At 36.1% G+C, this 14158-nt stretch overlaps 1 protein-coding gene across 7 annotated transcripts in view; it reads right to left on the reverse strand.

Moving 5' to 3' along the window:
* NAA16 (N-alpha-acetyltransferase 16, NatA auxiliary subunit) overlaps positions 1–14158 on the reverse strand; it is a 63332-nt gene that overhangs the window by 21983 nt on the left and 27191 nt on the right. For 3 of the 7 annotated variants that reach the window (XR_008429623.1, XM_053936684.1, XM_053936685.1), the window contains exon 9: positions 11010–11116. The exons of 1 other annotated variant lie outside the window; for it this stretch is intronic. Coding sequence is in view for 4 of the 6 variants with exons in the window: in XM_053936684.1 (XP_053792659.1) it covers positions 11010–11116 (107 nt within the window). In the remaining 2 variants the exon portion in view is untranslated. Of the gene's footprint in view, positions 1–858; positions 1031–9294; positions 10139–11009; positions 11117–12654; positions 13110–14158 lie in introns of those variants that run through there. 3 more of the 7 variants (XR_008429624.1, XM_053936688.1, XM_053936689.1) reach the window with 3 other exon arrangements.

The raw sequence follows: 14158 nt of genomic DNA on the forward strand, positions 1-14158 counted from the left end.
AGCACATCAATACTCTGTCTAGGATGACACTGTAGTCATCACACAACTCATTTAATGATAATCTGGTTTTCTGAAAACTTTTGGACAGGTCTGGGGACTGCACTAAAGAAAGAAAATAATTTCACATGAGCGAAACATCAGTAGGAGAAATAATGAGCAGAGATATCTAGAGCATTTCTTGTGAGCGTCTGAACGGGTTAATCCCAATATAAATCACTCAAACTAAAAAAGCTCTCCTGAGAGAATAGTTCATAAATCAAATGCTACACCTGTCAGCTCCTAGCTCACCTGTTACCTCACAGACCTAAACTGTCAGCCATCAGCATGTTTTACACTACCCATTCTCACTGCAGAGTGGAAGCATTGTATCCTTGCTGTACCTACAATGACATTTCCAAGCCTGCTCCATCCTCTATTTATTTTAAAATATTTCCTTACTCCTCCTTATGATCCAGCAGCACAATACAAATGCTATCTTTCACTATGAATATACCAGTTGCCAGCCAGATCCTGGGTAAGTCCACTTACCAGATCAACCCTCCTGGAATTTTAACTCAAAGACACTACTTCCTAAACACTTGAAATGATGGAGCCAGTATGAACAAAGGGCTGTCCTTGGTTAATCTTTCAGAACGATTTCTTCTTGAAATGCAGAGTTTCCTAACAGAACTAATGGTTTTTACTTCCTTATGTAATCCACCAATAATCTGCAGAGAACATCTAACTAAAAAAATAAATAAATAAAAATCAACCAACAGTGGCAACTTGCTTTATATTGCTTTAGCTTTCCACATTAAGGAAGAAATATGCCTTCTTTCCAGAAAGGTTAAAGAAAGATCTTCACTGAAGACAGCCTACCTTCCTGTGTAGACAGTCTTACACCTTTTTTTGAGACTGTTGTTTCTGATGTTTCTTCCAGCCAGACATTTTCTCTCATCCAGTATTTCCTCACAGTCTCCATGATTTTAGATACTCAGAAAAAGGACACATGTGCACTAATGTCGAGCTTCAATGGAATCAACCAATGCACCTGCAACACAATCGACGTAAACCTTGATGTTGACTAATTGAAGATCTTCACTCTTTGGATTTTTTTATCTCATGGATACAGAGACCAGCATGTATGGGGAACCAAAGAGGATTTCTGAGCATTGATCAAGTACAAAGAGAATTTTCTGGGGAAGAGGTGAGGATAGCACTTCAAGATCCATTCCTTGTGAGGAAGAGTAACAAATGAGGCTCTTCACAGATACTTCTAATACAGCTGGACTGTAGCTTATAGAATGTGAAAATTACGTTATCTCATGAAACTGCTTATACTTCAGGTTATTAGCTTCCAGCAGAAACATTCGGCCAAGAGCCACAGTTACATTCACCCTGGGCAGTAACTTTGCATAAACAACAAAACTCATAATAATAAAGTGGCACTCCTAAATCCTAGTTTTTGCTTCTCAAACATACAAAGCCTACAGCTTATTCCTGACATAAAAATTATACCAACTACGCAAATTTTATTCAAGCAGAAAGCTATCAGTAGGATAAATGTCATTAAGTCAAGTACTCTTGCTAATTAGAAGCTAAAAAAAAACTGATAAAAAGATTTAAAAATCCTCCATGTTATACAGTAGGCTTTTTAAATTTAAAGTTTCACATAACTCAAGGAAACTCAGGAAAAATGGCTATACTTTGCTGATATCAATATTTTTATAATAAAAAACTTGAGATACTATAGCACAAAGCAAAGTAGAAAAGCTAGGAAACCACTTGTAGCATAAAAGAAAAGCCCAGCAGCTAGATAGTAAATCTCTTTGCCTGCTCAGGAGACTAAGACACCCGTATCACAGTACTTAAATTTACACACAGACTATATTGTGTTGAGACATCTTGTAAACGCTCCATGTTTCTCAGCATATAAAAAACCCCATATATACAGTCACATTTCAAAACCTTTCATTCACACAGTAGTAGTTTAGTTGATTATTCCAAAAAGTCTCAACAAATGATGAAAATTAAATTGTTCATACCATTACAGAAATATCAACTATAAGTAAAAAAACCCTGCTTTCCTCTACAACTTTGAAATGTTACTTAAAACACAGCTTTTAAAAATATAAATATAGTAGTTATCTTGTTAATAAAACCCCCAAAATACAACCACGTAAGTTTCTTTATGTTGGATGAAGTTTTTTTATTATAGCCTCCCTGCTATCCTCCCATGTATCTCTCCTGCATAGAATTAGTTCACTGTAATTAGCCACCTACAATTCTTACTACATAGTCTTTGGTTAAAAGCCACAAAGACCAGAAATTCACTTTAAAATGCATGTTACCTCCAAGTATGTTTATGAATTGATGATGCAAAAAACTTAGTATTTTATGGCAAGATCAAGAATATCAAGTGAATAAATCTCTAACAGCAATATGAGAACTACATGTCTTAAATGCTCTTAAGAAACTACTTTTTTTCAGAAATAACTACAATTCTTCAAAATACATTATCATAATTGGCCCCACTATGCACAAGCACCTCTCAGATTTTTTTTTAAAATCATGTCTGTGGACTTTGCAAATTAGGACAGCTAGTATTTATTTATTTATTTATTTTCACAGCTTTAATCCACACATCTTTTCAAGTTTGGCTTTGCAGAAACACTTTGTTGAGCAACTCCACTTTTAGCTTATTAGCACAACATACAAAGAAAAAGACTGAGTACAAATTTAAAGCTGTACAGACTCAGACACTGGTACTCAAACACTTGCACTGTTCTTTCAGCAGAAATGGCAGGGTGGAACAGACAATTGGGAATGTGAACTACTCTGTCTGCAAGTCAGGGCTCTTAAATAATCCATTCTGAATTGCATGAGACTCATAAATCAGCTCCCTAAGAACATAATCTACTGGAGTCCTGTAAATTCTGTCTTTTATTCTCCCCTTCAAAATACACTGTATAGAAAGAGCAAGAACTTTTCTGGAGCAGAATTTCTATATATTAAAACTCCAAGATGAGGATGACAGCTCATGGGACTTGTGTTATCACTCCCATAAAACAAGCTATATTTTGAGCTAAAGGCCATTGTCTCTTTAAACATATGGCATTGTAGTTGCCACTGTAGATCACAGTAAGGCACCAGGTACTGGGAAGAGCAAATATAGGTAACTGAATCAGTTATTAAAAATTGAAGTCCTGATCTCCAAAGCACAGCACCTCATTTATAACCTCCATAGAACATCTGTCAAGTCTTAGACAACCGTGCCACTGAGCACCTCCCAACAGCTGTGCACTTACACAGTACATCAAGGGTAGGGGCAACAGCACCCTGACCCCACCAGTGCCACACCAACAGTCCCTGCTGCATAATGTTACCAACACCAGCAGGTTTGCTAGAAGAAACTGACTCCATCAGCAGAAACCTACTCAAAGTGGGTTCCTCAAATAGGAACATGAGCTATCCGACCTGAGAAATTAATCTGGATGCAATTATTTATTAGACTTTTATTAGTATTTTGTCCTCCACTTTTCCTTCATCATCTAGATGGGGGCAAACTCATCTTTAGTGAGCATCTACATCAACAGCCTGGCCAAATGATTGCTGATTTCTAAGATAGAAGTATTTTTTACACAGCTCTTTTTCTTTAATTGAGACTACAAGCAGATGATCAATGACAAAATACCAAATGTACAACACTTTCTATTAGAATTTGCACTGTGAAATTTTGCAGAAATAAAGACAGATACCATATGTGCCACTTTGAGAGCTCCAAAATCAAGGCTCTTGAAGGACCATACGGAAACAATCATATGTGATCTGCAGATTACATCCTCAGCCTAAACCCACTGCACTCTTTAATAAACAACCTGTTCTTTGGCCTGTAGTGAACCATGCATTTACTCACATTTAACACAAACCTAATGTGGGTCTGCAGTTACTCAGCTGTGTTAAAAGTTAATCCATTTCTAAAAGGCAGATTCTGTGACAAGTTTTTTCCCTTTGTGAATAACTTGAAGCAAGAAATTCCAGGAAGTGATTAGGGCTCTGCTGGCAAATGGATATAAAAATCACAACTGGAGATTCCAAATTACACTATGTGGATTAGGGAGCTCAGTGCTTCTGTATACAGGCATTCATGCATATCAGCATGTCAGTCTTGACTGTGCCTTTCTGCACTGTTTGCTGTAGTGCCTCAGTCCTGTCATTTACTTACATAAAATGCCCTTGCCCTGGCACTGCAGTAGCAGTTCAGACAAGCTTGCCTGTTGGCAAATAAACGGCAACAAGCTGGTCCTGGACTTGCAGGTGAAACACAGTAAGATTAAGAATTATGAAGGTTTGAAGACACCTCTACAGACTGCCCAGTCCAACTCCTTGTTACAAAACAGGGACAGCTGAAGCAGACTATTCCTGGCCCTGATCAGTCACATTTTGACCATCTCCAAGAAGGCAACTTCACTTCCTCTCAACAACCTGTTCTTATGTTTGACAACCTCTATGACAATTTTGTCTTTTCTTTTGCTCAAATATTCTCCTGTATTTTAATTCATGCATGTAATACCTTGTCTCTGAGCACCAATGAGAAGCATCTGCCTTGTCTTTTTTCATTCTTGCCTTCAGTTAGTTACATACACAATATTCCATCTAAGCCTTCTCTTTGCCAGGCTGAACTAAGTCACTATACAAATATATTCCCCACTACTGGCCCCAGTGTTACCTACCTGGGGACACCAGCTGAAGTTCATGCAGAAGATGACAACTCTAAGCCTGGCAGTTCAGTCAGTTTTCAGTACAAATTACTGTCTACTAAGGCGTACTTCAACATGTTGTCTGTGTTATCACAGATGGTGCCAAAAGCCTTGCTAATACACAGGATCAACTGCTGTCCCCTTGTATGGTAAGATAGTAATTTTGTTACAGAAGGCTATTAGGTTAATCAGGCATGAATTCCCCTTCATAAATACATCCTACCTACTGTCCTTTGTTAATGGTTTCCAGGATTATTTGCCTTATCAGCTTCACAAAGATCAACCTCAGTGGCTCATAGCTCCTCAGATCCTCCTTTTTGTACTTGAAAACAGGAGACATTTACTCTCCTCCAGACCTTAGCAAACTCCATCCATCATGATCTCTCAAAGACTGAGTAGAAGTACAATTACATTGTCTAGCTCTACTAAGAGTTGGAGATGCATCCCAATCAAGTTTGATGTGCATATCCAGTATGTTCAGACATTCTGTCCTCCAGTACCAAGATGCATGTATTTAAGAAAGCAATTAAAGTGACACCCATATACCCTCAAAAATCACAAAAGTGATGTACATTCTCTGCTGCCTTGATATATCAAATTTGATACTTCATCAGCAACTCTTAGAAGACTACCAGAAGATTTACCAGAAGTGTTGAGCTTGAAATGAGTATCTTGTTAGAAAAGATAACAAAAAATGTCATGGAAGGTGCTTTGAATTTTACTAGATTCTGTCTCATGAAGAAGTGTGAAGTTGTATTTTTGTTTCTTTGCTATTTTTTTAGCATAACAGCAAAGTTGTCAATGAAGTCACTAACAATTGGTATCTTCTGTTTCTCTTTGATACATAACAGGAATCCACTCTTGTACATGTAAAAGAATATACACAGGTATCATCAAGACAGCATTACATGCACCAGCTAGGCATCAGCTGAGCAACACACTGCTGTTCTGTTGTATGCAGTCAATTACAGAATGTATGCAGGTGCCTTGAGTCTCCTGATTTAAAAAGCATCCTATCAGAGGAGCAAAAGCATCCAAGAAGATGAAAAGATAAATATCACCATAATCCAATGTTTGTCTTGGTGCTAGCAGATATGAAGATGCCAGTTGAGAAGATAAAAGAAACTTAAGTACCTGCCTGGGACAGATATTCCTCCCAGGAAGATGAGGCATGTACTGTATTTACCAATTAAAGTCATAGATGCAATACATGAAGAATAAAGTTTAAACTGCAGCTTTAGTATCAACACCACCATGATGTTGTTTATCACAGAGTGTTTTGCCTTTACAGATAACTCTTACCCCAAAAATCTTCCATTTTATGATAGAAATTATCCAAATGAAGTTAATATGGGGCAAAAAGGTCTAAGAAACAAACATGGAATGAACTTCTAGAGTTTTGTAGAGCAGTAAGACATTCACAGTGTTCCCTCAGGATGTCTTAAATAATAGCCAGAACCAAGAATGTGTTTCAAGGGTAATTGTACAAACAGGCAAAGGCTGGTATTTGAGAAGTTGACCGAACTCCAGATTAGGTGAGAAAAATTAATATCAAGCTCAGAATGCAAGTTCTTTAACACTAGTAACCTGTAGAGGAAGCTCTCAGCTCATGTTCAGATCAGCCACTTCCTTTCTCCAAATCTCATGGGTGAATAGAATCTGGTGCAAAGTTCACATTTGTGAACTTTGCCTTTATGTAACCAGACTAATTTACATTACTTCATTATAACCAAGGGTTTTCATGTTTAGAAAGCCTCAGGCTGACATATAATGAATAGAAGGAAAGCATAGTTAATTTCTTCACGACATACAGTGGTTACTTCAAGAATCATCTGAGACAAACTGGTAGTGATGAACGTTATACTTCAAGTATTTTTTTAAAACACAAAGCCATCAAGACAGTGTTCCATCAAATGATTTCTCTAATATTTTGCAGATAAAAAGAGATCTATGACTGAGTATCAGCAATGATGTACCACTGAACACAGTCTATATGATACTATAAACTTCCTTTGAATAAGACACTGGAAAATAGTGTAAGACTGAGTCCAGCAGTCTCTATCATCCTCCAATTGACCTTGCTTTCAGTTGGAGAGACATGGACTCTGGCTGCGTACCAGTGTAGCAAGTCAGGAAGTGATTAGTGTTTGCCTTTGGTACCTACAAACAGGGAGCACAGTAACAATTAACATTTGAGAAATAACTTGAACTCTTTACATCCTAACTCCTTTTACTCCTTTTTCATGCACGTAACGTGTACAAAATCAATTGCCAATATTACAAAAAAAAGTAAGCCAACATTGACTCAAATGGCCTTTGTCCAACTGTTCATCCTGCAATTCAATGCCCGCTCCTTATTCCAATATTACAGTAATTTTATGCTACAGCATGGTATAGAACTGGATGCAGGATACTGAACAGCTAGCATAATTTTTTAAAGTATTTTTATATTTTTTGTATTTTATATTATTTGAAGTATTTTTATAATCAAAAGTTCTATGCACAGCACAAGACATTGATCAAGTTAAAATGACAGTACAGTTTCTAGGCAAAAGACAATTGTTAGCTTCTTTTCTTATGGCTTCTCACCCTTCAGCATGAACTACTTATGTCTCCTCCAGTCCAGGTGGCTTGACAAAGAAGAAGAAACAGTAAAAAAGCAAACCCGTTCACATGCTACTTTATTGCAGTAGCATAGCAGCACAAAACCTGAAGAAATCACAACCTCATCTGAAGAGCTTTGAAGGATTAAACCATGTCTTGTATAACTCCCTTCTAAAACTATGGAGCAAAACTTAAGTCAGATCACTGACTTGCAACCAGTAATGGACCACAAAGTCTGAAATTGGCTCTTGCTGCAAAAGCATGCACATTAATTTACAGCAAAGCCAGCTTAATACCTTCTACACATACGGTTCTGTAGCTCTTTTAAAGTCTGCTTTAACACAATCATCAGTGGGTTAGCAACTTCCTCCTAAGAGGCAACATTATTGCTGGGGGTGATGAAATCCAGCACCACCTGTCCCATGTTTCACCACACCATCTCTGTTACTTTCTCAAGCATCCAAGTTTCACAGTTACCAGATCTTGAAGTTTCCTTTTCAAACCAATTGTGCAGACAAATATAAGCTTCTGCACATCACAAACTGAACACAAGGCCAACACACATGCAATTTTTTTCTGCTTCAGAATTACAGGAAAGGCATAGGTTGCATAATGCAATATGAAGCATATTTTAACTCATTAGAAACTTATTTATTAAGGAATTATTTACCTCAAAACAAGTCTTTGAGCATACACAGAGCTTTGTTGCTTTTTGGCAGTCTTTCTTTATTGAACATATTTCAGAATCTCATGTCATTGGTTGCTGAAAGAAAGTTTCTTCCAGCAATAACCTTAAGATTACTTTTTTAATGAAACAAACAGCTTTACATTTCTCCTAATTATAGCACCCTTCTGAGATTTCACCCAAAAGATCTTAAACAGTTCTACTTGCACTGTGAAGGAAGATTAAAACCATCTTTCCTACCTAATCAAAGTAAGGCTCATTCTTTTATGAAATGATGAAGAGCAAGTTGTAATCCACACCCTTCATTACACCAATATTTGCACATGTACATAAACAAATTCCAATTCAGTAGCTGAAAAATAACATGCCATGCACCCAAGTTGGCATTCCAGTGATTTCAGTTTTATATTTAGAGGGCATTCATTAATTCTTTCCAGAAGCAGCTGGGAAAGCTTCCTCAATGTTAGTTTCATAGATACAAAGTGCTCATGTAATAGATACTTTGGGAAGAAGCCTACCTAGCACAGCCAAAAGGCTGAGTACCATCTTACAGCAATTAGATAATAAATAACATTTTCCTGAACACATCTGACAAATGTTTGTCTTGTATACAACCACCCTTTTGTCCTTGCTGTTCATGAAAGGTCACAGATCCACGTGGAGCTCCAGAAAGAAAGAACTTTCTAGGCTTAAATACCATTCATCAAGTCTTTGTATCTATGCCACTTCAAAATCCAACCACAGTTGACTGCACCAAACTGCACTTGTTTCCAAAGAAACACAGGTGTAACTTTCTGCCCAAATGATGAGAAATCAGAATTTTGCTAGGTATTTTCTAGAAGGCATAACAATACTGACTACAATCCTCTTTCAGTCAAACCATACAAGTCATTTATGTGAGAAGCTAGTATTAAGCTCCAACTTAGACACATTAGAAGCCAAAACTGAATATTTTCCTGAAAGATATAGCACACATTAGTTTGTCACAATTTTTTGCCCTCAACCCCTACATTTTAGTAATTCTAAAATTAACTGTCAGGGACTAAAATTAAAGTTTCTCTTAGTTTCAAAAATTCTTCTGTCACACTATAGCTATAGGTAAACTCAACCAAGTGAAATGTAGAAGACAGCCTGCTTTGGTAAGGAAATTATTTGAAATATGACAAAAATGCTTTTGCAGAAGTCCGCAGCACAAACAAATCCCAAGCACATTTGGAAAAGATGAAGCTCTTGATTTTAATTACTTTTTAGGATTAAGCTGGCAGTTTTGAGCAGCACTGATTTGGTATAATGAAGATGACTACCAGAAATGAACCTTTCTGTTTATTATGTTTATTAATTAAGTGCTAGAAATCTTTTCAGATGCTGAATGAGTTTATATGTATCTTTCAACATCCAGATTCTTCACACTTCAAATAGCAGAGGTTAGACTTCCCTAACATTGACTGTGCTCTATCTAGATACTCCATGTACCACAATGTAAAAAAATTCAATTCCATTTCGATTACATTGATAAGTGTGCATTTGCAATAGGCACTGTAGAAAAGCCAGTACTATACAAGTATCTTGTTTTCAACTGGGATAGAGTTAATTTGCTTCTTAGTAGCCAGTACCATGCTGTGTTTGGAACTTATAGCATGAGTACAATGCTGGTAAGACACTGATGTTTCAGTTGCTCCTAAGGTGTGCTGACACTGAAGTGAGGACTGTTCAGCTTCCCATGGTCTGTAAGGCAGCAGGGGCACAAGAAGCCAAGAAGGAGCAGGCCAGGACAGATGACTGAAGTAGCCAAAAGGATATTCCATACCATATAGTGTCATGGCCAGTATATACATGAGGAGAGTTGGCTGTGAGCTGTCAATCACTGCTCAGGGATGGGCAGGGAATGGAGAGAAATTGTTCCGTGCATCATTTGCTTCTCTTGAATTTTATTCTTCCCTCTCCCCTTCTCATTATGATTATTAGTATTATTATAGTTTATTTGGATTCAACATTAAAGTGTCCTTATCTCAACCCACAAGATTCAGGTGTTTCTGATTCTACTCCCCCATCAGGCAGGGTGCAGTGAGCAAGCAGCTGCATGGTACTTAAGTTGCCAGTTGAGGTTAATCTACAACAACACAATACCAGAATTTACTACAATTATGTCAACCATGGAAAAAGTAGAGATTACAGAAGTGTACTGAAAATTTCATGTTAGAACACTAGCAAAGAAACTCTTCGAAAGAAGAAAAATTTTAGTCCAAATAAAGGAGTAGTCACTTCTGGTTGAAAAGCTGCATGATGATGTATTTAGGGTTTCTTCAGATACAAACCCCTCTTTGTACCTAGTCATGAATGGATTAGAATACCTATAATGTTTGTAACAAAGATCTGAAGAGATGTATCTGAAGAGACTAATCTTAATTATTCTGTTTTCTACACACTTTAGCAACATGCTTTTGTTCAAAAAAAAATTTTTGTATACCTTGCTGTCAAGTTTGGAAGGATGAATTACATTTGAAACAACAGTTCTTTTGTGACACAATTACACTAAAACAGAGTTTAGAAGTACAAAAATTATACACTGAAGTTTCAGCAAAAGACTGAAAAAGGAAACAAGCCTTTGTGGTAAATACTAATACATTCATGCAATTCAGAAATGTACATAGAACAATAGCCACCTTTTATTTTAAAAGCACTACTTCTGGTGACATCATAAACCATAAGTTGAAAGAATTCTGTAACACTTGCACTCAAAGTACACAATGTTAATGATCATCTTTGATTTTTCAAGAACCTCAGTGCACTCTGCACCAATCTGACTTCAAGAATTTTGACATCAAGTGATCATTCACATATGACAAAATAACACATTAGGGGAAAAATGTTCAACAACTCTAATTGGTAGTTTACAGGGAAAGCTACAAGAACTCTTAGATAGTCTATTAGCAATTCAATACAGAAGACTTCATTAAAACCAAATAAATACTAAATTTTACCTTTTCTGGATTGTAATATAAAGATTTCAAAGTGGTAAACAAGGGTGGGCAGCCTTTACTGAAGTTAACCCTCAGGAACTTATCCGTTAGTTCTCTAAATTTTTCACCTAGGAACAAAAGTGTGTTTGGTTATATGTCAGTGATTGCAAGTGTTATATAAATATAAGCACTAACTACTGTGCAACTCTGGATAACAGAGGAACTGAGAAACTGCAATTGAGGGCTTTAGTCTTTTCTGTTATTAATAAGACACAAATATGCTCCAGATTTAAAAAAAAAATCAGAGTAAAATACTTAAGTTGCTAGTGTTTAGGAGTCTGCTAGCAAACATGGCAACAGTCCTCAAACCTGCAGTCTGTTAGAAAGAGAAAATATTAAATGCTGACTACAGAGGACGTAGCAAAAGCTATTTAAACAAACACTGAAAACACCCTATAATATTAAGAATAGCAGTGGAGATCTTGCAAAATCATTGGAGGTTTTTGTAAGTTAGACAAATATGTGTTAGGAGTAGTGCAGATATAAAGTATCCTGATTTGAGGAAGAAGGATGGATGAAATTAATCCTTTGCTACTCTTCTAGTCCTATTTTTATTGGTAGGACATGACTTGTGATATGATTGTTTCTGGAATTAGAAACAAGACATTGTTTCAGAAACATAAGCTCCATATCAGAATCACCTGTATCAAAATATACTTCAGGAAGCTAAAAATCTGATCCTATTATATTTTCAGTTAAAAATTTCAATACTTGCAGTAAGTGCTACCTTTCTGAGAAATGCTGTTAAAAAAAAAAAAAAAGAAAAAGCAGTACTTCGAACAGAAGACATCCATCCAGCCAGGTAAATAACTGGTTTTCATTGCTTTTTCCTATGATGAAAGTGATTGTTTACAGCTGGGGGGGGGTGGGGTGATGGAGGGAGTAGTTGCTGTTGTTTGGTTGTTTTTTTGGTTTTTTTTTTTTTTTTTCCTATTATTTTTATTGACTTTGTTTGCTTTGCATAGGGATGAACTTCTTCCACACTTCAGTGCCTCCTCTGTTGTGGACTTCTCTAATGTTTTCAACAAGGAGGTACCACACTTCACGTAATACTAAGATTCACCCATAAAACTGACAAAACTGTTGAAATAAACTTAACTTCAATAAGAACACATTAAAAGTTTATTAACAGCTTTTTTTTTTTAGATATTCAGAAAATGTAGACAACTACTGCTTTGTATACAACATTTTCATTTACTTCTGTCAATTCTCAATTGTCCTAGACTTACTGTTATCAGCAGTGTTGCTAATAAATATTGAGACTAATGGAAGTAATTCATGTTCTTACCTTGCTGTACTAAATCAAACTGCTGTATATAGAAACTCTTACTACCTGTGGATGGGGATCCATAACTGGACTGTAAACACATGCTTTATTACAGATGGATTAATTAAAATATGTTGCCTCACAGTACAGAAACTCCCTTATCTAAAGAAAAAATCCATCTCAGTTTCTCCTGTTGAATTCTTCTAACTTATTATCTTGCTGGAAGAATAATAATTTAGAATTTAGGAAAGCACGATTCAAGTGTCCATTAAATACCTATTTACTTATAGCACACAAAAGTTTTAAAACAAAGTCAAAAAAAAAAAAAAGGCACACAGCTGGGCACCCACCTATAACAAGAAGCAGAGTTGCAATTTAGTCTGAGGCACACACCTTACCACAAGAGCATAAACAAATATAAAAATGCATGCACACACACTTGATCAGTAAAATTGATGGTGACAGCCTCCCTTCATAAAGGTAGTTACCAGCTTGATCAAGGAGCTGATTTGTTTCAAATACAAGGTTAGGATTCAATGTACAGCAAGGTCTGGACAAGAACCTGTCCTTTTAGCATAAGCCTGGATTTTAGAGTATTTTAATTTTTAAGAGCAATTTAATTCTGAATCAAACAGTGACAGCTGTAACTGGTCAGTGACCACACTGGAACAGTAACTGCATTTAACCAGAAATTCTATCCTCTTGAAGCTTGCCAACATTTTTCTGCAAAGATGTTCCTTTCTACACCTTCACATCCTCACTATCAAACTTCAAACAAAAGGAATTCTTGTCTCCTGTACTTGTAAACACAGAAAATAATTTAATAAATAGATTAATCTCTACAGGATCAAAAACAGTCTTACACATTCACGCCTGATAGGCTAAATAATAAGTTAGCAAAAACAAATTTTAATTTTGAAAAATTCTTACTTGTTATAAAATGCTACAGAAAGTAGCCAAGAGATTTTTCTTGTCCAATCTAATAATGGTTTTTGCTTTCATTTACCCTATTGTTACAGCATGAGCAACTAATTCTTGTTACTATACATATTTCTACTTAAGTGAACATAAGCTGTGAAACTACACTCAGGTGTAAGGCCACCTAGAGCAAAACACACAGTGAAATGAAGTCAACAGCAAAACACACTATTAATAAAGATATAGGAAAGTGGTTTGCAGGTTATTTTGTTTGCTGTGTTACCATAACAATTTTGTTATATTAAAAAAAAAATCCATTACTCATCACAACTTTTCAAAACTAGCTGAAATGCCTTAAAATTTGCCCCTGTATCTTCAAATAAACTGAAGGATAGAGGATCATAAAAGGCACAAATGGCAACTTGTTATGAAGCAGTTAAAATCTTTTCATTTTACACAGGAAATGTGTATGCACATGGGAAACAACAGGACTAGACGCTCTGGAACATTTAAAGGTACCAACAATGTGGTGCTCAGCAAATGAGCTAAACTAAAAACTAACCTTAAAAATTTAGAAGCATGAGGATGTATGCTGGGAATTTACAATTGATCTCAAGCTTATGCACTTTCCGAAAATCTTCTACTGGAATTTCAGCAGCTAACTATATATTTTTATGGCATTTACCATTTCATTTAGTCTCCTTCCTTCCATTTTAGAAGAGCTCAGCTCTCTATTTTAACAAGTATGTACACATTTTCCTTCCAAAACTGAGCGTATTTGTGCACTGTATTTGAAAACAAATTTTGAAATGGCAAACTCACAAAGAACTTTGCTATAAAACAAAATAATTTGGGCTACATTACACTGCAGATATTTTTGTTCCTTTTCTTATCAAATTAGCAACACAAAGGTAGTTTTTGTTGT

This window comes from Vidua chalybeata, chromosome 2 (assembly GCF_026979565.1).
Source record: "Vidua chalybeata isolate OUT-0048 chromosome 2, bVidCha1 merged haplotype, whole genome shotgun sequence".
Lineage (NCBI taxonomy): Eukaryota > Metazoa > Chordata > Aves > Passeriformes > Viduidae > Vidua > Vidua chalybeata.